At 38.9% G+C, this 24,810-nt stretch overlaps 2 protein-coding genes across 2 annotated transcripts; both read left to right on the top strand.

Annotated features, from left to right (window-relative positions):
• The first annotated feature begins 289 nt into the window (after window positions 1-289).
• LOC108144993 (aspartate--tRNA ligase, cytoplasmic) lies at window positions 290-3,341 on the top strand. The gene is made up of 5 exons (XM_017270151.2): window positions 290-384; window positions 771-871; window positions 952-1,277; window positions 1,518-2,542; window positions 2,917-3,341. The coding sequence occupies exons 2-5, from the start codon at window positions 791-793 to the stop codon at window positions 3,078-3,080; spliced, it is 1,596 nt and encodes a 531-aa protein (XP_017125640.1). The 5' UTR covers window positions 290-384; window positions 771-790; the 3' UTR covers window positions 3,081-3,341.
• Window positions 3,342-5,740: 2,399 nt separating this feature from the next.
• Window positions 5,741-22,963, top strand: LOC108144994 (protein vestigial). Its single transcript, XM_017270152.2, has 8 exons — window positions 5,741-5,888; window positions 6,983-7,824; window positions 13,790-14,267; window positions 15,257-15,646; window positions 21,206-21,297; window positions 21,474-21,673; window positions 21,742-21,803; window positions 22,354-22,963. Exons 2-8 carry the CDS (start codon window positions 7,729-7,731, stop codon window positions 22,410-22,412), a joined length of 1,377 nt encoding a protein of 458 aa, XP_017125641.1. The 5' UTR covers window positions 5,741-5,888; window positions 6,983-7,728; the 3' UTR covers window positions 22,413-22,963.
• Window positions 22,964-24,810: the final 1,847 nt, after the last annotated feature.

The following is a 24,810-nucleotide window of genomic DNA, read 5'->3' as shown; positions in this document are numbered from 1 at the left end:
GTTATTTTTTAATTATTAAAAAAACCTTTGTTATGATCTTCGCTAGAATTTTGTAATTATAGCTCTCAAATATTCTTAAAAACCCTTCAAAGCCTGTGTAATATTATAAAAGTGAATATATTTTTTTCAAAAGTCACATACAATTTTTAAAAAGCAGTCCAATTTATGTACTTCGGTTTTTTTCTGGTTATGAACATCCAATTTCTGGGGTATGTGACGTCACAAGCACTTACGTGCGTCACCCTACAAACTGGCAAGTACCTATCGATATTTTTCGATAAGTTCCGATGAGAAGTCTCTAGATTGCACCGCCTGGCATGTGCAATAGTACACGACGCTCGTGAAATCTTTTCGTTTGTGTATTAAAAGGGCAAAATCTAGCTGGTAAGCTAAGTGCACTTAAATGCACAAATGAAATAATCAATAAGTGAAGGGGCAGCCAGTGAGTGTCATCATCTATTAAGCGAAACAAGGTCTGCAAGGTTTAGGTTATGTGCGAAGCCGCTTGACAAAGAGCTCCTCGACCCCCGGAATTATTCTACGGACATATGGAATCCGTGGGATGAGATGGGGTGACTGAACTGCAGCCCGGAAGCCAATGTCATTTATTCGCAAATGGGGCACTTCATCCGCCGAGGTCTATTTATAAAACCATGACGCAACGCACAACGTACTCCTCCTTTCGCCTGTTGCTTATCGGAACTCTGTGGTTTACGGTCTAGTTTTGTGGCCCCCTAGTAAAGTATATATGTACCCTCTATTCTTTACAGCCGATTTTCTGCATTCCAAGATGGTCGAAGACAAAGAAAACGTGGAAAACGGGGAGCAGGTCTCCAAAAAGGGAGCCAAAAAGCTGGCCAAGGCCGCCAAGGTGAGAATCTTCGATTTGCGGACGTGGCGAGCGTTTATTTTTGAACCTCTGATAACAACCTCTAATCTCTATCCGAACAGAAAGCCGAGCAGAAGGCGGAGACTGCCTCCGCCGTGGCGGCCAACAATGCAGCCGGAGACTCTGCCGAAGATCACGCAAGTGGACGATATGGTCTCTCCGAGATGATCCAGTCCAAGGACAAGCGCAGCGAACGCAACTTTGTCCCTGTGTCCGAGTTGAGTGGCCAGGTGGGTAAGGGACTCGTCTGGGTGCGAGGACGCGTCCACACGTCGCGAGCAAAGGGAAAACAGTGCTTCCTCATCCTGCGCCAGCAGAGCAGCACGGTGCAGTGCATCCTGGCCGTGGGCGATGTCATATCCAAGCAGATGGTCAAGTTCGCCGGCAAGTAAGTGCTAGCATATCTTTGTTAACGTTTAGATCAAGTACTTAAGCTTTATTTAGTTAACAAATTGCGCTGAAATTGTGATATTTCCAAGCCTTTATTAATATATGATATTATTTTTGAAATTTTGAAGCTTAATCTCAAAGCTTAAATTATAAACAATGTTCCAAACTTGGTATAAACTGAAACTTAAAACATTTTAATTAATTAATACTAAACCCACAAACCTTTTTCTTTTTACAGTATTCCGAAGGAGAGCATCGTCGATATCCAGGCCAAGGCAGTGGCGGTGTCCAGCAAGATTGAGTCCTGCACAGAGCAATCGGTGGAGCTGTCAGTCGAGCAGATATTTGTGATTTCCCAGGCCAAGGCACAACTGCCCCTGCAAATCGAGGACGCGTCGCGGCCCGAGACCGCCGACGATGCCGAAGGTCTCAATATTCGCGTGAATCAGGACACGCGTCTGGACAACCGAGTGCTGGACCTAAGGACCCCGGCGAATCAAGCCATTTTCCGCCTGGAAGCGGGAGTGTGCCGTCTGTTCCGTGACATCCTCACCCAGCAGGGCTTCACTGAAATCCACACGCCCAAGATCATTTCGGCGGCCAGCGAAGGCGGCGCCAACGTCTTCACTGTGAGCTACTTCAAGGATTCGGCCTATCTGGCGCAGTCGCCGCAGCTGTACAAGCAGATGGCCATTGCCGCCGATTTCGACAAGGTTTACACTGTGGGTGCCGTTTTCCGAGCGGAGGATTCGAACACCCATCGTCACTTGACCGAGTTCGTGGGCCTCGATCTGGAGATGGCATTCAAGTACCACTACCACGAGGTGCTGCACACGATTGGTAACACATTCACGGCTATTTTCAAGGGACTGCGCGACAAGTACGCCCGGGAGATTGAGTCTGTGGGCCAGCAGTACAAGGTGGATGCCTTCAAGTTCCTGGAGCCGCCACTGATCCTCCAGTTTGCCGATGGCGTGGCCATGCTGCGGGAAGCCGGTGTGGAGACGGGCGACGAGGAGGATCTGTCGACGCCCAACGAGAAGCTGCTGGGACGCCTGGTCAAAGCCAAGTACGACACCGATTTCTACATCCTGGACAAGTTCCCGTTGGCGATACGACCCTTCTACACAATGCCCGATCCGAACAATCCCATCTACTCCAACTCCTACGACATGTTTATGCGCGGCGAGGAGATCCTGTCCGGCGCGCAGCGCATCCACGATCCCGAGTACTTAATGGAGCGAGCCAAGCACCACGGCATCGGTGAGTTTTCCCTCTATTGGTTTATATCTGGCTTAGATTGCCATATTTGCAATTGCATTCAAAATTATGCCTTAAAATTATGAGTAAGAATCTCTCTCCTTCACATTTTAATTCAAGTTTAAACGTAATAATAGGGCACGTCCTTCACATTTTCATTAGAGTTTAAACGTAATAATAATGCATACATTTGAGAAAAAGTAAAGGTCAGTTAGTCACAAGACTTCTAAATAAACAATGATTAGAGCGTAATGAATAAATAAATAAATTGCTGGTTTACATTATCATTATAGTGCGCCTACGTGATAACAATAGATAGCTCATTGAGACATTTTTGTAAAATACCTTAAAATAATTATAGCCTCTTCCTTTTTCAGATACATCCAAGATTGCAGCGTACATTGAATCCTTCCGGTACGGATGTCCTCCTCATGCTGGCGGTGGAATTGGCATGGAGCGCGTGGTGATGTTGTATCTGGGATTGGACAATATTCGCAAGACCTCCATGTTCCCTCGTGATCCTAAGCGATTAACGCCTTAAACACCCTTAAACTCAAGCAAATCTACTCTTTAGATGTGAATTAAATTCGATGAAACGTTTGTTTTATTTTCCCTGTGACTTTCCAAGCATTCAGTTATTTTTATTTTTACGCCAAAAACCCTTCATGTTTTTTTCCCCTATTTTCCACGACTTACATGCTGAGAAGTTGTTAAACAACGAGAAAACTGTACGAGAAGACTGCCTAGAGTCAAATTTATTTGGAAAGAAAATAAATATTTGCGCGTATGTTTTGTACTTTAATAATTGCATTTTCTTTGGTTGGTAATTTACAACTTTGGTTGAAAAGGTAGGAACAGGTTTAGATACTATACAAATTAAACCCGTTGTATGCAACAGGTAGATGCGTTTCAAATACAATTAAGTATTAATTCATTTCAGATAGAGATATCTCACCATTTGTTCGCAAGTTGAGTAGAAGGTTTTTCATTATGTATTGCATAGGTTTAGGAGCTACATTCTATTTTAGCAGCTAATAAGAACATCAGCTAAAATGAAAGCTGTCAGAACTATTAAAAATTTGTCTTCTGTTTCATTATTAAATTGATGCTAGATTTGACAATAGCTTAGTTAAGTTTCTAGTAAGCTTTGATTAATCTTTAAATTAGGCCTCATAATCTTGTAAATTATCCTGATTTTAAATTAGATAATTTTCGATTCTTCTATTACAAAATATCCAAAAGGTCCAGTTGGGGATTGGAAAAAAAACCCCAGTAAGATAGAATTATGATGAGTTCGAAACCGTTAACTTGAGGTTTACTGGATTTTGATTGCCTTTAAAAGAATAACAAGGCCCATATAAACATTAAGTACCAGATATGTCGTTAGCAAGGGCAACTAGGGCCTGTCTATAACGAATAAGAATTTTCTCGAAGGTACCGTCGGTAATGTTGTGAGTTTGTACAGACAAACTTAAAAAACAAATGGTTTTTAACAAGCCAAGCTCTTAAATTTTATATAAATTTGGAAGAATTTTTTTTTATTTCCAAACGGTTTTAACCTCGCACTGCAATAAAAACTTTTGCTACGTTGTGTTTAGTTAACTACACTTCTTTAAATAATGTAAAGGTTTATTTAATGTGAGTTGCTCACACCAGCGATTGAAAACAGGACTAAGGTTAGTAGTTTAACAGTAGCGAGTTAAAAGGGGTAGTTTTGTAGAAAATACTTTCTTAAAAAGTATGCTACGAAAAAGGTGGTTTTAAAAGCACACTTCATAAACTTACAATATTATAGGTATAATATTTAAAGTACACAAGTACATACACCATCAAAATCGCAATAAATTAGTTGTTGACCATCACTAATAATAAGTTTTCAATTCACCGTATTTTAGCTCAATTTATCTACAAAGTTTTGGGATATTTTCACCAGGTTTTCATATTGTTATCAAAGACCTAAGCTTTTTACCAAATATGGTTATTTTTTTCATAAACAATTCCAATCTACAAATGTAATAGTCGCACTTTAGAGTAGCTGCCATTTTAACATATGCGAAAGGTTTTTCCTCTGGTTCCCACCGCGAATCTAACAATTTAGGGAGTAGCAACTCGTCTCTCACTGCTCCGCATCCGCACCTTGTCAGCTCACTATCCGAGGGAAAATAAAGGCGAATGAACAGCACAATAAATTGTATTCATTTGCAATCAGATTATTATCAATACGGAAACGTCTCGCGGCGGTGAGTTCATCGGGGAGAGGTGGGGGGGGACTGGAAAACAAGGACTGCGGGGGCACTGCAAACACTGTTGACACAGTTGGCGCATACTTTTCGCTGCGGAAAGGAACAAAAGGACGAAGAAGACGGCCCCGGACGAATGTGAATTCCTTTCAATCTGTTTGTCGAACTTTAAAATCAGATGCACACACACACAGAGACGAGGAAACAACAGGAGTTTCGTCTACTTGAGGACACAATTGAGACGCACTCCATTTTATTTTCACACCGATGTGGCATCGTTAACTGGAACTGGAAACAACAACTGCACGCGGCAGCAATCAAGTGGGCGGTACCTTGTGCGCTTCAACACACTGGTCGTCTCGCTCTCGCTGAGGTCACATACGCAGCGTGCGAGGGAGCCAACTTGAGATGGGAAATTGCCATTTTGTTTTCGACGCTGCGCCGACTGCGCTGCCCGCGTTCTGCATTGCATTGCCTTTGGCTTCACCGCTCCTTTCGCAGTTTGTTTTTTCTCTTCCGATTGAGCGGCAGCCGGAGCTCTCCGTGTTTCTCCCTCTCCGTCGCGCGCGATTTTCTCGTTTCAAAGCGAGAATCGCTGAAATTAAAACGAAACGAATTTCGAAAATCCCAGTGAGCGATCGCGACAAGTGCAGTTCATTTGTTTTCCAAGTGCCACCTAGCAAAATATAGAGATTTCTGCGGATGCTGCAATCGCTAAACTAGTGCCGTTCTCCTCCCGCTTCCTCTCATCCGCTCACGCTATACCTCTCTCTCTCGCGCGCTGCCAAGAATTTATGGAATTTGGCATTTTGTGGATTTAGCGAAAATATTTTCATTGAGTGCGCCGGGCAAATGGTTGCTGCTCGTTTTCGGTAAAAATAATCGCAAAAAAGCTGCGCCAAAATCTCAAGTATTCACGTGCAAATTCCCCAGCGCGTATCGTTTTAATTACTATTCAAATTAACGACAACAACAAAACGATTCAACGGAAATAAAGTCAAGTAATGTGAAAATTGTTGAATGTTTTCCAAAAAGTGCACAAATGTTGTGTTGATGTACGTAGGGGAAAGTTGGAAATCTTGTTGGATTACACTAAAAACATTCAAGTGGTAAGTTCACATTTGTGATAAATGGGTCTAATTGGATAAAATAAATGTTCTAATTGGAACTACAAATGTTAGGGAAAAACTAGTAGTCTACAGTTATTTAAAAACTTTAGCTTTGAATTTAAATAATTAAAGGAGTATTTCAAATATTTAAGAAATTATAAATAACATTCATAATTTTGTAATATCATTTTAATATAACCGGCTAAAAATTTTAAAACAATAGATCTTCCTATTGGCATAACTTTTTCCTCTGCCTACACACTTTTTGACTTTAATGGTTTAATAAAATCAGGGCTTATCGACTTAGAACAGAGTGAGACACTTAAGTACGATTTCATTAATTATCTTAACCCAAAATTTGTTATTTAAATGACAATGTAATTTTTTTTACCATAAATAAGTCTTCTTATATTTAGTAGGGCTGGATTTAAACTTGTTTTGTATTTACTTTAAGCTAAATTTGATTAAAAGTTGAAAGAAATCTGTTTTTTAAATCCCGACGGATCTTAATTTAGGCACTATTATTTTTGCCGTCGGATTGATTTGTTTTCGTTATTTGTAGACAGTTTCATACCAAATCCACTTTGCCCTTTAATGTTTAATTTTTGCAAAAAAGTTAATTGACAAATTTTAATTTCATACGTTGTTTTTTCACGGTTGCATTTATTTTCGACAGAGTAAAAAAAAACAATGACATAAACTATTTTGATCTCTAATTTTTTTGTTTTTGTACCGACGGAGTGTTTTTACTATTTAATTTTATTAACTCTTTCCACGAAACCTTTTACAAAACTTTCTATGGATTATAATCAAAAATGGTTGAAAACCAACATTTAGTGGTATTTATTTTGATAATTAAATTACATTTTAATGGAAAAGCTTGCGTTTGTGAATTTGTATGTTTATATATATTCCTTGTTTATTGTTTGTTTACATGCAATTACTTTTCAACACACTTTATGGTTCGAATAATCCCATCATTAAAGTTGGTTTTTACATAAATGCCAGAAATTGGCTCTTCAGCTTTGAATTTCTTTCCACAATTAGCAAATTGTTAATGCCTTCTCCTGCACTTTTCTCCATTTTCTTTGCAGTTGGCAATTCTTCAGCGGAAACGCGGATGAGAAACGAAATTGACGTTCCAACGCCAAAGGGAATGGCCGCATAAAATAGAAAAAAAATAGAAAACAACGACTAACAGCAATCAACAATGTGGAAATGATAATTGCAATTGCCTGCACAAGCACACAAAGAAGAAAGAAACAAGTGAAGAAAGCGCCGAGGGGAAGAAACAAAAACCAAAAGCAAAAGAAAATACCCACGAACGGGAATGGCGAATAAATAGAAAGAAGTTTGCGAACAAAAAAAAGAAAAAATTAAAAAGAAACATAAACAAAAAAGACGAAAAGCAATTATAGCTCTTGATACAAACGCGATGGTGTTTTACAATATGTAAATATAATTAGCCGAGCGGAGTTTTCATTCCAGGAATTTCGCCAGCCAACAAAAGAAATAAATACTACTACGACTGCAACAACAAAAAAAAAAACGCGACTTGAGTTGAGAGCCGGTTTTATAATTACTCCAAGTTTTTAACCGCTCTCTCTCTCTCTCTCTCTCTCCACGTATCTGTCTGTCTCCAGAGAGAATTCCAATTCCGATTCGAACAACGGGTATTGGTATCACAATTCCCCGTTCAAGTGACAATACCAATTTACTTACCATTCATCGCAAAAAACGCAAAAACAGTGATTACACCCCGGTCGCGAGTGTGAGTGAGTGAGTGAGTGAGTGAGTGCGAGTTGCAGTTGCAGTTGCAAGTGCGATTGCCACTGCGACAATGGCAGTGTCCTGCCCCGAAGTTATGTACGGTGCCTACTATCCATATCTGTACGGGCGCGCTGGACCAAGTCGATCGTTCTACCAGTATGAGAGGGTGAGTAAGCCAAAGCGCTTAAAGGCAATTCATACCAGACCAACGTTAGAGAGTCAGGCAAAAAAAGACAAAAACACAAAAGGTATTGTCCTACATCCTTGAAGTTGTCAAAGGCAATCGAGTACAGAGAACTTAGTAATAAAACCAATGATATGCGTTCATATTCCCTTGGATTGGAAAGATAAAAAAAGGTGACACTCTTCTGGGCTTTAATAACATTTGGGAAAGCTCTCTTTTCAAAGCAACAATCATTTGACGTTTTATGGTTTGCAATAAGTTTGTTTTAATAGTTTGCTAAGGGACCTCACTGCAAAATAAACAACATTTTACAACAAATGTAACATAAATGTAGGTACTTCAGTTTGCCGCCTATGTTGACAGCTTGAAAAAAAAATCTGAAAGTATCTTATGAAAAAGCAGTACAATGTTGACTATTTTTTGCTTGTTTAGTTAAATTGAAGAATTCAACCCTTAACGTATTAATTTTAGATTACCACTTATTTTAGCTTACTGTTCTTTTTCTTGTTTATGAGAAGAATGTAATGCTTTAATAGATGAGGACAAAAAATTATGTCACATTATAAATTATTTAAAAGCTCTTGTTTTTTATACCCTTGCAGAGGGTATTATAATTTCAGTCAGAAGTTTGCAACGCAGTGAAGGAGACGTTTCCGACCCTATAAAGTATATATATTCTTGATCAGCATCACTAGTAGAGTCGATCTAGCCATGTCCGTCTGTCCGTCCGTCTGTCCGTCTGTCCGTCTGTCCGTCCGTCTGTCCGTTTATATGCAAACTAGTCTCTCAGTTTTAAAGCTATCTGCATGAAACTTTTCCAAAAGTTGTCTTTCTATTGCAGGTAGTATATAAGTCGGAACGAGCCGGATCGGACGACTATAGCATATAGCTCCCATAGGAACAATCGGAAAAATAAATGAAAAAAAATTATAACTTTGCTGTTTTTTAATTTTTTGTTTAGTTCTTCGACATATAATAATAGTTAAATATTTCCGATTTACGGTTTAAATTTCATTAAAATCGGTCGACTATAGCATATAGCTCCCATAGGAACAATCGGAAAAATAATTGAAAAAAATTATAACTTTGCTGTTTTTTAATTTTTTGTTTTGTTCTTCGACATAAAGCAATGGTTAAATATTTCAGAGTTATGGTTAAAATTTCATCAAAATCGGACGACTATAGCATATAGCTCCCATAGGAACAATCGGAAAAATAATTGAAAAAAAATTATAACTTTGCTGCTTTTTAATTTTTTGTTTAGTTCTTCGACATATAGCAATGGTTAAATATTTCAGAATTATGATTAAAATTTCATCAAAATCGGACGACTATAGCATATAGCTCCCATAGGAACAATCGGAAAAATAATTGAAAAAAATTATAACTTTGCTGTTTTTTAATTTGTTTTTTAGTTCTTCGACATATAGCAATGGTTAAATATTTCAGAATTATGGTTTAAATTTCATCAAAATCGGACGACTATATCATATAGCTCCTATACAAATAATGAAAATATATAAAAGAACAATCAAATAATTAAGCTGCAAATCTTCATAGCTTCAATGTTTTTAAACATATACGCAAGTAAATCATAATTTTAATGTTTTCAAAAATATTTAATTCTTGCGATAGCTGCAAGGGTATATGAACTTCGGCTTGCCGAAGTTTGCTTTCTTTCTTGTTTTTAATTAAAAAAGTTGTAACATTTCTTGCGCATTTAGTTTTTCTCCTGATAGTTGTAGTTCATTTAATGAATACAGTCTAGGCTGATTAGATTAAAAATTTTGTTATGTCAAAATAAAACAATAATTATAATAACAATAATTATAATACGAAATGTATAAGATTAACAGAGGGAATATATATGTTTCTAGATTTTCTATTATACGTTTAGTATTTACTATCTTAATAAAAACTGTCACATCAAAAAACTTTTCGCGGCAACGGACTAAGAAAAGTTTTGGTGTCAAAATTTGTTGTTTGGACATTTTGGGCGAGGTGACTTTAAAGCTTTAGGCGATGTGGTTTTTGTGTTAAATGCACGTAAAAAGGTGTAAAAAATTTCCAAACTTTTAATTCTCTATCCCAAATTAAATTCCAAATGTGCAGCACAAGTTGGTCGCGACAGACCGCGTCTTAGTTTGTGTAGGAGATACAAATAAAAAAAAGAACAAAATTGATTTCTCTAGTTTAGCAAGCAAGTAAACTTTATAGCTGTATTAAATATATTTGAAAACTTTATTTAAATTTAAATTATTCATATCTAATTGTTAGAACTGGTTTTCCTTGCAAGCTTTCAATTATATTGGGTTATAGAAAAATAGACAAGCTTTATCAAACCAATCAAATCTGTTAACCCACAAAAAATAAAAAGTCCTTAAGATTACAGTGTTAAAAGAGTTCAATTAACATACGTTAACTCCTGCTAGTTGCATTACTTGAAACGGACCCGTTTTGCATAAAAACCGAATGGCCTTAAAGGAAAAACCACAAAACGTTTTGTAAAGATTCTTGTTGATTTGCTTTCTTTTAACCAAAAACAAGCGCACTTTTTCAAAACAAGTTCGAGGACAACTTTAAAAAGGGAAAGCACCGATGATGAGTCATGCTGGCGTTTTTGCTAGGACCCACATCCCTGGCTGATTGATGGCTCTTTTCACTCCATGCCAAGGCCAAAAAGCTACTGCCACTGCCACTGCCACTGTGGCTGCGCAGCGCTCTTGCCTCCATCAATTTGTTTCGACCCGGTCCCGACTGAATAATTAGACGCTTCTAACAAATCATAAGAATTCACGCAGAACGCAAATCGATTTGGGAAACCCGAAACAATAAAGAACAACAAGCGGGCGAAAAAAAAAGTTGGCGAAATAAAGGGAAACATTTCAAGGAATTCCGCGAGTCAATGTTGGCTTTGTTCCGTCTTTGCCGTTTTTGCTAACATTGATTTCGAAGATTTCGCTGTGATTTCAGTGACAAGTACAGAAAAGTTCTCACGATCGAGAGGGCTTTTGGTCAGTGTCCAGGGCCCAAAAACTCTGACCGTGGTGTGGCCATGGCCAGAAGGCTACGACTGAGGCTGAAACGGCGGCCAAAACCATGAGGCAGTTGCCGTTGTCGCTGGGGCACAAAGAAATTCTTGTGTCGCAAGTTCCAATTATACAAGGCCGCGGCACCAAATCGAAATTGGCCTTTTATGTAAGTAACCGATACGACACGATTCTGATTCTATGCTTTTGCATGCCCATAAAGAGGGACCGCGATAAACCCTCTCCTGTATTCGGTTTCTGCTGCTCCTCCGCCAAGCCAATCGGAGATTGAGTCAGCAGCTTTAGGCTCAGCTGGATGACCGGTTTATTTCGGCCCCAAAAACGCACAATTTTCATCCGCCCTTTCGACACTTTAGCCAGGCCAGCCGAGCACAAAACAAAAACAAAACAAAAACAAAACAAAATAAAACAAACAAAAACCTTGGACCGTTCGGTTAATTTATTGTGTGTATCGCCATTAGTTCTTGCCGATCTCGCTCTGTTCGGATCCAACGCCATAACATAACCATACCGATTCGATCCTTGGGGCCTTTTGTCAACCGATCGCAGATAAACCAGGGAGCTGGACAAAAAAAAAAGAGCTGTGGGCTCCGAAATTTTGTCGCTGGTTCGTCTGCCGATCCCGGTGATTTATGCCGTGTGATCGGCGGTCTGACTGCTCGGCATAACCGACATATCGCCTGCAGCTAATAATACTGCAGCAATACACCGAGAAAATAACAACAAACAAAGGTTAATCTGATAGAATTTGGTTGCATATTAAATTAGAAATACATAAACCGAAAGTATTACTTTATTGGATTAATTACTATTACCGAATATTTTAATACTTCGGGGTTCGATTAGTAGCCCTACTTCAAGTCAGCGCTTAAATTATGTATTATGAAAGCTTATCTTTCATATTGCGTTCATTGTTTAATCTTAATCTTAAGTAGATCGTTGTAAAGGCTTGAAGGGCCCAAGTGTTCTTTCGTCTTATTAGTATTATTGTCCAAACATAGTAACTAAAGGTAACATCCTTTCTAAATTTTAAAGAACTTATTGGTGTTTACTTTAGATGACAGATGGTTCGATGTATTTATAAGATCCTTTTTTCCGTGTACCAATACGAATACAGATACAGCTGGCAATGCGGTTGCGACTGTGCGTTTTGTATCTGTATCTGCGCATTGTTTCTCCTACGCTACTGCACTTGGCCACGATCCGCCATCCGCGATTCGGGATTCGCGATTCGAGCATACCGCCTCCTACTTGATCTGCCACATATTTGCGGCAAGTGTCTGTGATGCTGCACCTTTCGCCACAGTTGTATCTCAATCAATTTGTATTTGTATCTATTAGCAAGCCTCTTGCTGCTGACTCAGCGCTTTCATCTAATTAAGACGCTTGGGCCCGCTAAACGGGCAGCTGTTGTATCTGCAAGACACTCAACGGCCGCTCGTAAATCAGGGTCGCTGTCAATGCCCAAGATGCACTCTTTCAAATGGTTCGTGCCCGGTTAACCCATTATTAACCCTTAGACACGATCATAATTGGCATGCGCCTTCGAAATGGAGGAAGGGTCGCATCGCATCGCCTCGCTTGGCTGGAAGTTTATACTTAAATTTAGAAAGATTTTCGTCGGCAAATGTGGCGTGGCGGGCAGGGCAGCGATTTCCATGGGGTTATCTATCGGCTAGGGTGCCACTAATGGGCTCATTAGGAGGCGGGGGTGGGGGCATCCAAAAGGGGGCGGTCGAAGGTGTTGCTCGTAAATCGTCGCCAGCGCCGCATTATGTTTGACACTCCGCTAAGCAGGAGATTGCGGCGTGATTATCGTCTTCTGGACGCTCTCCTATTTCCGAACTCCCCCCGTCCCCATTCCCCATTCCCATCCCTTTTTGGAGCAGTCCCATTTGGAGCAGTGCAACCTTGGCCCGAGTCCGTGATAATATGCGCCAAACGCTCGTAAATTTAATGGCCTCACTCGCGTTTTCCATCAACATAAATTTTCTTATTGTGTCATTTTCAATTTGCTGCAACGCGTCTCATAACTCATTACTTGCTCGTTGTCGACCTTTTGAGAATCTGCCGGGGAGATCCACTTATTATAGTTTAAAAGGGGGAACGGGGTCAGAGAAATGTCCCAAGCTATGAAAAACTTAAGTTTTTCCATTTAATTTTAAATCAAGAGAACGAATGGAACAAATTATTACATAAGTAAAGAGAAGCAATTTTAAAACAAATTTCTATTACTACAAATCCATTTACAATGACTTAAAGCTTTTCACGTTGCCTTTTTAACTTATCATAGGTTAAAATATTTAACAGAAAAGTTCCCTTTCTTTGTTTTAAACTTTGAAAAGCACTTGTTATTTAAATGTGAAGTTGAAACAAATCCTATTTAGCAAAATCCAAAGCTAGCTATCTTTTCCTCTTTCAATGTTTAGACTAGTTGAATGATTATGAATATTAAAAACAGAACTGCTAAAAAGAATTTGTGTTTAATTAAACAAACATGATCAATATTATCGGCTCACTTCGGATATCGAGTATACTTGTATAATTAAATCGAATCTCATTTAATGTTTAGACTAGTTGAATGAAATCAAATGGATATTAAAAACAACTGTTAAAAATATTGTTAAAAAAAAACAGGCTCAAAATTATTGGTTTACTTCGGAGATCGAGTAGACTTGTATGATAAATACATTTAGAAAATTAGAATAAATATAGATACCCACTGATTAAAACCTTCAAGTGAAAGATTGAGCGGAATTAACTGAAAACTTGTATATTAAAAATACAGAATTTTAAAGTTTAAGGCGTTTTTTAAAAAATGAAATTAAAATATCGTCAAACATGAATTAAGTTATAAAAAATAAAAATATAGAAATTTTTTTCTTTGATTTTTGCAGTTTAACCAGGATCTGTATTCGTCCTCAGGCGTCAACTTGGCCGCCTCATCGAGCGCCTCTGGCAGCTCCCACTCGCCCTGCAGCCCCATTTTACCGCCCTCGGTGAGCGCGAATGCCGCTGCGGCGGCGGTGGCAGCAGCGGCCCACAACAGTGCAGCGAACCAGGCCAGCTCCTCCGGGCTCCAGCTGGTCAGCGGAGCTGGGATCGGAGGCGGCGGACTGCTCGGCAGCAATGTGGTGCCCGGCAGCAGTAGTGTGGGCAGCGTAGGCCTGGGAATGAGTCCGGTGTTGAGCGGCGCTGCTGGACACTCGCTGCACAATACGCACAGGACGCATGCCCACGCCCATGCCCACTCCCACGCCCACTCCCTCGCCCACGCACACACGCACCCGCATTCGCAGACACAGACACACACGCACCCGCATACGCACCAAACCAAAGAAGAGGATCTCATCGTGCCGCGCAGCGAAGCTGAAGGTGAGTAGATCACAAAAGATCAGGATTATTTATTTAAAACTTATAGAACTCAAGTCACTTCTTAGTCGTATAACTGCATTAAACTATATTTAACAACAAAATACACGTCTGTCGCAAAGCAGACTTTATTCCCGGCAAATAGTTTCTGCCAAAATGAATATTTTAGGAGTCGCTTTAATAGAAAAATGGTTTGAATTTTTTGAAAATTATTAACCTAATGAAACCAAAGCCCAACATTTCAGTGATATTGAAAAAAATCGTTTCATCAGATTTAAAAAGCCAATTTATTTTACCCAATTACCCATTATTGTCATGTTACCATTCTCGGAATTAGAAAAAAAACCAGATAATAGCAAAACTTAGTTAATAATTAATAACACATGTCAAAGTTATTAAGTAATGTGGCCACCAATTTCAACTAATTCCTCTGGCGAAAGTATTAAAGTGGGTAGCAATAAGTTTTATCAAGTTAATTGAAATTAAATTGTTTTAATGACTCACTTAAGTTTAAAGTATGTAACAAGAATGTGATTAGACTTTACGAATTCTCGCTTTAAAGGCCGTAATACAAATTAAAGTAATATGAAGCAAAATTAAAGTATAAACTCTTTAATTAATGATTAATAATTCATTAGCAAAAAAGCTTCGTTGGCACCTGCTTAGTTTAATATTGCTAAACTTTGGGCAATTATTCCTTTTCATGTGCGTGTTCATTGATATTGTCAATGTCAATGTTTGCATAACATTTGTTTTTTTGGCAGCACAATGAAATTCATTCGAGTGAAAGAGCCATAGTGAGGGAGAACCAGATAGCCATCGCACATTCGTAGCTAATTAATTTGAAAATTCTTGAAATTGCTGACGAAGCACTCGCATTCCAAACCAGTTAGCATTCAATAAATTATATCATATTTTCCCCGTTGGGTTCTCGCCGATTATTTCGCGAATATTTTAATAGTTTTGCCTCTCTCTTTGATTTGATTTTCCAGCACGCCTGGTGGGCTCCCAACAGCATCAGCATCATAATGAATCATCCTGCTCCTCCGGTCCGGATTCCCCGCGCCACGCCCACTCGCACAGTCATCCGCTGAATGTGGGCGGCGGAGCGACCGGCGGTCCGTCATCAGCGGGCGGAACGGGTTCGGGTGGCGGCGACGGAGGCGGAACCGGGGCCATACCCAAGAATCTGCCCACCCTGGAGGCGCCGATGGGCAGTGGTGGCGGAGGCGGAGGCGGTGGGCTGGGCAGCAGTGGCCAGGGACAAGCTCAGTATCTATCGGCCTCCTGCGTTGTGTTCACCAACTATTCGGGCGACACGGCCAGCCAGGTGGACGAGCACTTCTCCCGCGCCCTCAACTACAACAATAAGGATGCTAAAGGTGAGTGCATTGATAAAAACATTTCTATAGACAAACCTAAAAAAAGGAAATAGAGAAATGGAAAATTTTCGGCAGTCCCTGCTGGGGCGGCATCTAAAAGTTAGGGTTCTGCTCAATATAGAGGAATAAAATTGCTAGGTTTCCCAGTTGAATATATTTTATACAATTTATTTATTGGTTTTTAAAAGACAAAATAAATGTATAAAGAAAAAAAAAACTTTGGTGCCTGCTCCGTATTTTTAAAGATTTTTTAAGAAAAGTTAAACGTACTAATTGGTTTGCTGCTTATTTTCATACTTTCCCAAACAACAAATAAATATCAATAATTATTCTTATACCAAACCAATTTGTTTCACAACAGGAATCAATTTTTTGTTTGTTGATTTTGTTTACAAAATTTTAGTTATCTGGTTGGATACAAGTATTTGTTTGCTTTAAGCATTTAAAACCGATTTATTTTTTTTTTGTGTCAGTGTAGGAGGATAATCAGCTTGTTTTCCCGGCTACCCTTCCACTTTTCGACTCATTTGTGGCTCCGACGAGTTTTGATCAAAGAACCGCTCGTGTCATGTAGTTGTCCCGGCTGTCAGTTTGCGTGTTTGCCTCGATTTGCGGCGCTGCCTCACTTGTCCCCCAAATGGGGGCATAATTAGGTGAAAAATACGCCAGCAGTTCCAGCAAAGTTATTAAAATGTTCTCGGGAAATTTACAACAGGCAAATTATGCCGTTTTGGAATGTGTTGGAGTGTGTGGGAAAGAATGAGGCGGCTGGATCTAATAGAAAAAATCAAGAATTTTCAGTGGGTTAAGTGGTTCGATGTCTAAACCACTTTTTGCTCTGTTCAATACTTGACTGATGACCTTGTACTGATAAACAAGATGTCGGTTAATGTGTGAAAACTTATGTGCAAAAATATGGTTAAGAAAATATGCTGCTCTATATGGTGAGAATGTAAAAGTTTTCAGAAATAATCGAAGGAAGCCGTTTAATAGAAAACTAAAGCACTTGTTTTGCTTTCGTTTGTTTGTGTTAAGAGCGTCAAATTTGAATTTTAATATAAAGTGCTTTCTTATGGCGCGATTTAACTAACCAACATTTAAGTGTTTTTGAAATTTAAAATCCTATAAAAATGTGCTGTAAATTAAAATGTTCATTAAAATGTAGCTTTTAATCCATCTTTTCTATTGAAAACTATTCGAAATATTTAAATTTCGTTCCACCCATTGTCAACCATACGTTTATAGTCAGTTTATAGTATAGAATCACTTTAAAACGCCACTTTATCCCCATCCCAAGTTTGTGAAATGTCTGTGAATGCGAACACTCACAAGCACACACCAAAAACGGGCGCACAATAAAACAAATAAATCAAGTTGCCACTTGCCACTCGCTTGTTCTTTCGATTTCAAAATTAATTACCTCCTTTAATGAAGATAAACGTTTCGTTTGTTCATGCCTGTCTGTTTTGCCTGTCCGTCTATCTGCTGCATACAATATATACCCGTATGCATGTACATATATATATATATATAAAAAGACACCAACATGTGTATAATTTTTGCGCTTCACTTGATTTTTGTTTTTATTTTTAATTGGTGCAATCCGATGCAATTTCACTCAGGCAGAACGTATTTTGGCTTGTCAAGCGAAGTTTTTCATTATGATCATCGTTTTGCTTCGTTGTTAATTTGCGTCCATTGCTCAATCAATCAATTATCTTCGTATTTGAATGCTGATCAGGTACTGGCAGTCGAAGCGCCGTAATGCTAATGTTCCGTACGTGTCCCGCCCACCGGTAATTTCCCAATTTCCGCCCCCTCGATTGGAGCACTTTGTGGTGTATTCCTTTGCCACACCGCCAATTGCAGTTAAACCTGGGATTTTATTGAGTTTCTGTGGCTGCCATTTCCTCGATTTCCACCCCCCACCCCCCCCAATTTCCTCGATTGCCGTATGCTTTGAGGAAATGCCACCACTTTGATTGTGCGAAAATTCAGTTTCCATTCAATTCCCCATTCGTTATGCGATAATTGGAAATTTTCCGCAGGCTGCTTAACTACGAATTTACGGTGATTGGCTTTCCGAAATTTAAATCAAAATCAGTTTCCTGACTGGCCATTAATAGACCGACAAATAAGCCAATATCCACTTGATCCCAAAAATTGTTTATAATTGTCTTTTTATTTACATAATTTACGATGATTGGATTTTAATTTAATGCTGATGACAACATATTTTGTTGTTCTACAAATAATCAAATAGTTACATATTTAAAGCCTACATATACATACAAATTTTTAGGATTTAAATACCATTTGTAACATTATTTTTTTTAGTGTGACAACAAATAACAGTAACAGAAATGATACATTTACATGATTTTAACCTACGAAGCATTCAAATTCAGATTAGTTATCAATTTAAAATACTACAATATTTTCAAATGACAACTTGATAATCAAATCACTAGAAATGTCATTTAAAGTCTTAACTAAATAATCTAAAGACTTTCGTTGTCACTGAATACAGTAGGGTGCTTCAGTTTTGCGAATTCCAATCTCAGTAGGGTGCTCTGAACACTTAGCTGCTGCACAGTAGTGGCACACATTGCCGATTATAGAACTGTCCCTTAAAATACAATTTGAGTAAAAAGTAAACAACGAATGGGTTTTGTTTAAATTTGTTTACTTTTACGCCTCTTGTTTTTGCCCCTTTTCGATGTCTACTTAATGGTATTTAAAGTTCATTTTGGTCATTTGTCTATTTGAGAGCAGCCGCACACAGTTAAACATTTAAACATTTACGTTTGTGCGCTTAAAACTATTCAGTATTTATATAGATTTTTTTCGTAATGCAATGTGCCGTGTCTATATATGCTATATGCACAGATGTATATATATGTATATATATCGCTAGTTGGAATGTGCTATGAAATGTCGCCGGAATGCGATGCGGTCGATGTTGATGTTGTTGTTTTGTTGTTGTAGTTGTTGTTGCATTTGCTGTTGCTGTTGTCGGACGGTGGCAATGCCGAATGCCGCATAGATTCCTCATTACGATTTTAAAATGCATTTCAATTAACTGCTCCGCACAGAAAAACAAAACGAACCGAAACAGGGCATCGGAGAAGATGATGAGATAGCAACGGCACGCTTGCACTTTTCTCTGTTTTTGTTCCCCGATCCGTTTTCGTTACGTTTCTCGATCAAAAAATACCCGATTCATCAGGCAGCCTTTTCGTTGCGAGGAGCATTTAATTAGATGCCCAAAGAATTCGATTTAAAATTCCTTGGCACCCGCTGCACGCAGGAGAAACCGAAATACAAACAGAAACTCAAACCGAAACAGATAAAGATGCAGATACATTTAAAGATACGTTTATAGATACGGGCACAAGTGCATGGACACACAGAAAAATATTAGGTTTGACGGGATATACACTTAAAATATTTTATATTAGAATACGTTTCATATACTTGGAACATTAAAAATAATAACCCAATGAATATAAGCGAGATATGTAATAGTTTTTCTGATTTATTCATATTTTAATTGATATTGATATGTTTTTCAATTGCTTAAAGGTATCAGCCTGATTGATTTTTGCATGAAAGGATTTTTCTAAACTATCTTCACTTATTATATTGTAGTTTAATTAACTGCTTATGTTGGTTTTCCACAAATATCATTTTACTTGGACTAAGAATGTTCCTCTAGGGTAAAGAACATTTTCAACGTGTAGGATTCTATGTGTCAACGTTGGCGATCGAACCTTATCGGGTCATAAATTGCCACGCTCTCTTCATTAGGGCAAAAGGTGAAAGGTGAGAGGTAAGAGGTGAGACAGGTACTGCGGCTTTCGCTTTTGAAGCCCCTTGGCTGAAAGTGAAATGCTAAGCGAAGGAGCTGCGGAGTAAATATCTTTGGCAGTCTGCTTGTTTGCACATTAATGGGAATTCCACGGCCTCAGCTGAGCGAGTGAGTGAGTGAATGGCAATGGCAATGGCAACGGCAACGGCGATGGCAATGGGATGATGACGACTTCTGGCCGGGATGAAAAAAAGGCACGCGGCATGGCATCCAGTATCTTCAGTATACCCTGTATCCAGTCTCCAGTATATTCGGTATCCCAGCCGCATCATCATCATCATCATCATCGTCATCATCATCGTCATCAGAATGCATGGCACACTCGCCAACGTGCCGGCCAAAGTTGTCGAATCGCGACGGCAGCCAAGCACAAACATTACACATCCCCACAAGCACATCCACATCGAATGGCACATCCTCCAGCTTCGGCTTCAGCATCATCCTCAAACTCCTGCAGTTGTTGTATATTTTTCTCTCGAATCGAGTTTGGAATGTTGTCAACGCAAATGCAAGCCTATGCAAGTTTTTGGTATCTCCTGCCGCTCAATTGCAGTTGCTATTTTTGGGCCCCCGGGTCTCCTGAGGGAGCTCCATTACACATAATGGAGATGTCTTGCCACTGTTTGCTCCTTCCTCGTTGGGTTGGCGGCGTCGCGCGATTTCATAAACGCGTAGATTTACAACCATTTAATACAAGTGATGATCCTGAACAACAGCGCGACAACGAGCACGAACGACAACCGAAAACATTCCGCTCAGTTATTTGCAACAGGCCATGGCGCCGCCACCGAGGCGAAGATGGAGATTCAGTCCGGGACTGAGACTGGAACTGCGACTCCGAGGAGAGTCCCTAACCAATCCCGAAACCGAAACCGAACCCCACAATCCCCCCATGACTCGTACACTCCGGTTTGCCAGTTAATCATTGCCGCAAGTGAATGAAAATTGCCCCTAGAGGCAAAAGCATAACACCTCCTTCAGGCGATTGCTTCTTCAGAACATTTGTAGTGGAAATACGGGATTTTTCAATGAAAAAAACATTTAAGCAAAGAGAAATAAGTCTATAAGAATGTTATTTCACTTTTCTTTTAATAAACGAAGGAAAAACATATGCCTTAAGCTTTAGAATTATTCTTACTTTAATGATGTTTCAAAGATTGTTAGGATGGTACATCGAAGTACGCCATAACAACAATTTTTTCTAAAGCATTTTTAATTAAAACATTATCTACTGTGAAATTCTTTAAAATATATTTAAAGTATCAATCGTGAAATGGTATAAAAATAAGCAATGATTCAAAATTGTATTTTTAATTGGGATAGTAAGAAAAAAATCGTTCTTGTTCCTTACACGGTTGTTTTAAATGTAACCAAAAATTTTCAAATAATAATTTACTAAAGTCGTGCCAGAAAAATGTACTTACTTTCTTTTGGATTCTAATTTCATTCTCTTTGATACAGCATCGTAAATATGTCGCTTAAAGTTAGTTTTTTGAGTTCTATAGGACTTGTATTGTTTTATAAAGTGGCAATCGAAACAGTGTGTTTACACCAAAAATGGTCATATTCTCGCTTGATTGTCTTTATAGCCTCGGTACATTAAGCACGATTGAACAATAATTCGTGCACTATTATCATTTTATGTATACACATGCCTGAAACGATTCCCCCATTTTGTGTTTTTGCAGAGAGCAGCAGCCCGATGTCGAATCGCAATTTCCCACCGTCGTTCTGGAACAGCAATTACGTGCACCCCATACCCGCGCCCACACACCACCAGGTGAGCATAGTCCAATAACCAATAACAATGGCAGTTACCAGTGGTCAGAAGCCGAAAGCCGATTACCGGCAATACGTGAGGCAATTACGACCTGAGGGAGCCACCGATCCTGCTGCTGCTGTTGCCTCCATACCCATGGTAAATAAGTTGTAATCCGATCGGATATCTATCTGCAGGTTAGCGACTTGTATGGCACAGCGACGGACACCGGCTACGCCACCGATCCGTGGGTCCCACATGCGGCAGCGGCCCACTATGGTTCCTATGCCCACGCAGCGCATGCGCACGCCGCCCACGCCCACGCCTACCACCACAACATGGCCCAGTACGGCAGTCTGCTGAGGCTGCCTCAGCAGTACGCCAGCCACGGATCCAGGTGAGTCACTCGATGAACCTCTCTCTGCACTGCGTCCTTACCCCTCGCCCGTTTCTCGTCTCTTACAGGCTGCACCACGACCAGCAGACGGCCCATGCCCTGGAGTACTCCAGCTATCCCACAATGGCAGGTGAGTCCATCCGCAGGATTCGATTTCAAAAGATGATAAATGAAGTCCTTTCTTGATTTCGTTTCGAAAACTAGACATATGTTACATTCAGGAATTTTATTTAATTCTAGATCTAATTTCTTTATAATAGCATCAGTTTGGTTCAATTAAAGAGACCTTGATATCATCGAAATCGTTTAAATTTTTAGACAAATGTTTATAATGTTAGGTTCAAAGTCAGACGTATTCAATATCAACTAAATATATATTTAAACTGCTGAACCAACGTTAGCTATCGAGCATTGGTTTTTCATCATAACGGTCTTAAGTCGATTTCTTCAATTCAATTAAAGGCTACTTAGACTTTTTTTTATCTAAAAAATATTTTAATATTTATATTTTTTTAACGCTTGTTGTTTCCACTCATGAATTATATCGATTGATTAAAATAGATTCGTTTTGATAGAACCACAAATATTTTGAACAGTTCAAATGTCTGCTTTTAACATAACTTAACACATATAGAGTATTACTAGTATTCTTCTAAAATGTTATATTAATCGTCTTTCAGGTCTGGAAGCGCAAGTAGCGCAAGTTCAGGAATCGTCGAAGGATCTTTACTGGTTCTAAGCATCTTGAGGCGATGGGTGGCCAAGAGAACCTTCAGCAAATGTATAAAATCTGTCTGGGATGATCTAAAAATCATTTCTCACGGCAGCCGCGTATACACTGCTCGCCTTTGGGTCGGGCAATTTGAAACCGCTTCTTAAGCAAAACTGCAGTCTGTGTTTCTGTGTGAGCAAAACAATAACAAACGCAAAGGATTTTGAAATTTAATTTAACTTTACGATAATGTTTAATGTTTAAATATAATTCATAAGCTTAAAACACCTTGTAAACAACAAAAATTATCGCGCATTCAAGACCATTTTTTTCAGCGTAATTTGATTTTGTAAGTTTAGCATCCCATATCAGCAATTTAGACACATACAATAATGAATATATACACTATATATATATATATAAATATACACTTACAAATATATTGGTATTCGTAATCAGCGTTGGTAACGTTTAATAATCGACATTTCTTGTATAGTTAACGCAAACTTTGACATACACTTAAAGCAACAACAAAGTTAGAATTTATTTTGTTTAAACTTCGATTTTTGCAAATTTCAACAAACTAGGATAACGAAAATCAAATTGAAAAAAAAGCAAAGCAGAAAATCCAACAAAAAAAGATAAATAAAATAAAAGAAAAACAATTTGAATACAATCAACAAGACGTGTGTGTGTGTGTATTTCTACGGCTTTAAATGGGGCGATAAAGGTAAGAAATGAGTTTCTATATATGATTTAAAATACGTTTTTAATTAGTTTTCATATACTCTTTGCTTAATGATTTTATAACCGATTAACTCCAGTAACACAATCAGATAAGAGCCCAAATTTCATAATCGTCGACTTTGAATGCTTTCCACGCCATTTAGCCAGGCGCCTTATTAATCTTGGGCTATTTATCATCCCGAAAAGAAGGCAAACCAAACCAAACCAAACCAAGACGACCCGAATCAAAACAGAAAACGAAAATGAAACGCAATCCACAAAGGAATCTTGCATAATTAATGAAAACACAAATCTCAGATAGTAGCCAAGTGGTGGCACAAGTCATAAATAAGACGCCAAGCTCCTGTGACTTCTGCGATTGCAACTGCAGTCGTGACTAAGACTGTGACTGGAAACGGTGACTGCTACCCCTTCACTCCACCTACAAACTCCAACCGGATGGACGGGATTGGGGGTCTTTGTGTTGTTTTTTTTTTGCGCTATTATACAATGAAAGTAGGAAGAGTTGAGAATGGGAATGGGAATGGGGAGCACATATTATTGACTTTCAATGACTTAACGCACAGTTGGCCAACGCACCTCACCTTCGCTCGCCGGACCATGAACAGTTGGTCCAAAAGCGATCCTGCTCATGAATTAAAGAAATAAAACAAACGCGCGACATGCTCCCGCTCCATATTCTTTTATTTTGTTTTTTTTTTTTGTTTTTGTTCTGTACCCCCGGTGTACGCAACAAATTTATTACTGATCGATGAGCCACTAACGTGGTGGCTCGAGTTCGGTAGCCGGTTGTGGGTCCATTATTTTAGCATAAGAATTCCATAATTCCCCGGAAGGGTAGCGAAGGGGGGGGGGGACGAACCCTTCCACAAGGTGTTCAACAATTCGCCAAATGCGTTTTGCTCTGGGTTTATCGCTTTTTAATAACTTCCCTCCGCGACTCTTTCAATTCACCTTTTTTTTGTGTTGGCCCTCTTTTTTTAGCTGCTGCTACTGTTGTCACTCAAGTTTCGCAATCGGTGGACAGATGGTTCCGTTTTTGGCGGCTCAACTTCCTTCCTTCCTTTCTTTCTTAACTTTCCACTTCGGTCAGCTCGAGCGGCAGCATTTGTTGTTGTTTATGGCAGCATTGTGTGGTAATGAGCTGAGTTTGGTGGTGCATGATCTGATGGATAAGTTGCACTTGATAGTCGTATATCTAGTGGATTTGCAAATAGAAAAGACTCCTACTAAGCGTGCCTTTATGAGTTTTGTATACAAAGCTAAAAAAAAATAGCAGAAACTAAATAAATACCAACATATATTTTAGGCACAATATGGGACTCCTTAAAGTAACAGAATGACTTATAAATATTTAGACACAGACATTAAGGTCGCCATTCGTGTATAAACTCCATTTTAATTTATATCAGTATTTAAAAGTATTATTTATATACAAAAACTTTCTATTTCTTAAAACGATTTTTATTCAATTTGAATAAAATTGGAATGGAAAACACTGCTGTCTTAAATGTATTATACGAAATACATCTTAAGTGCTTTCTGATTAAATCGAATAAAACCAAAAAGAATTTCAATAATACCATACTTTTTACGAGAAATACGTCTTCAATCAAAAATTCCAGACAATATGATCCTATCCAGACAGCTACATCATATCTCTTCATTCGGACCTCAA

The sequence above is a fragment of the Drosophila elegans genome, unplaced genomic scaffold, assembly GCF_018152505.1.
Source record: "Drosophila elegans isolate 14027-0461.03 unplaced genomic scaffold, ASM1815250v1 contig_183, whole genome shotgun sequence".
Taxonomy (NCBI): Eukaryota; Metazoa; Arthropoda; class Insecta; order Diptera; family Drosophilidae; genus Drosophila; species Drosophila elegans.
The sequence above is the reverse complement of the archived record's forward strand: the minus strand, read 5'-3'. Positions and strand labels throughout refer to the sequence as shown.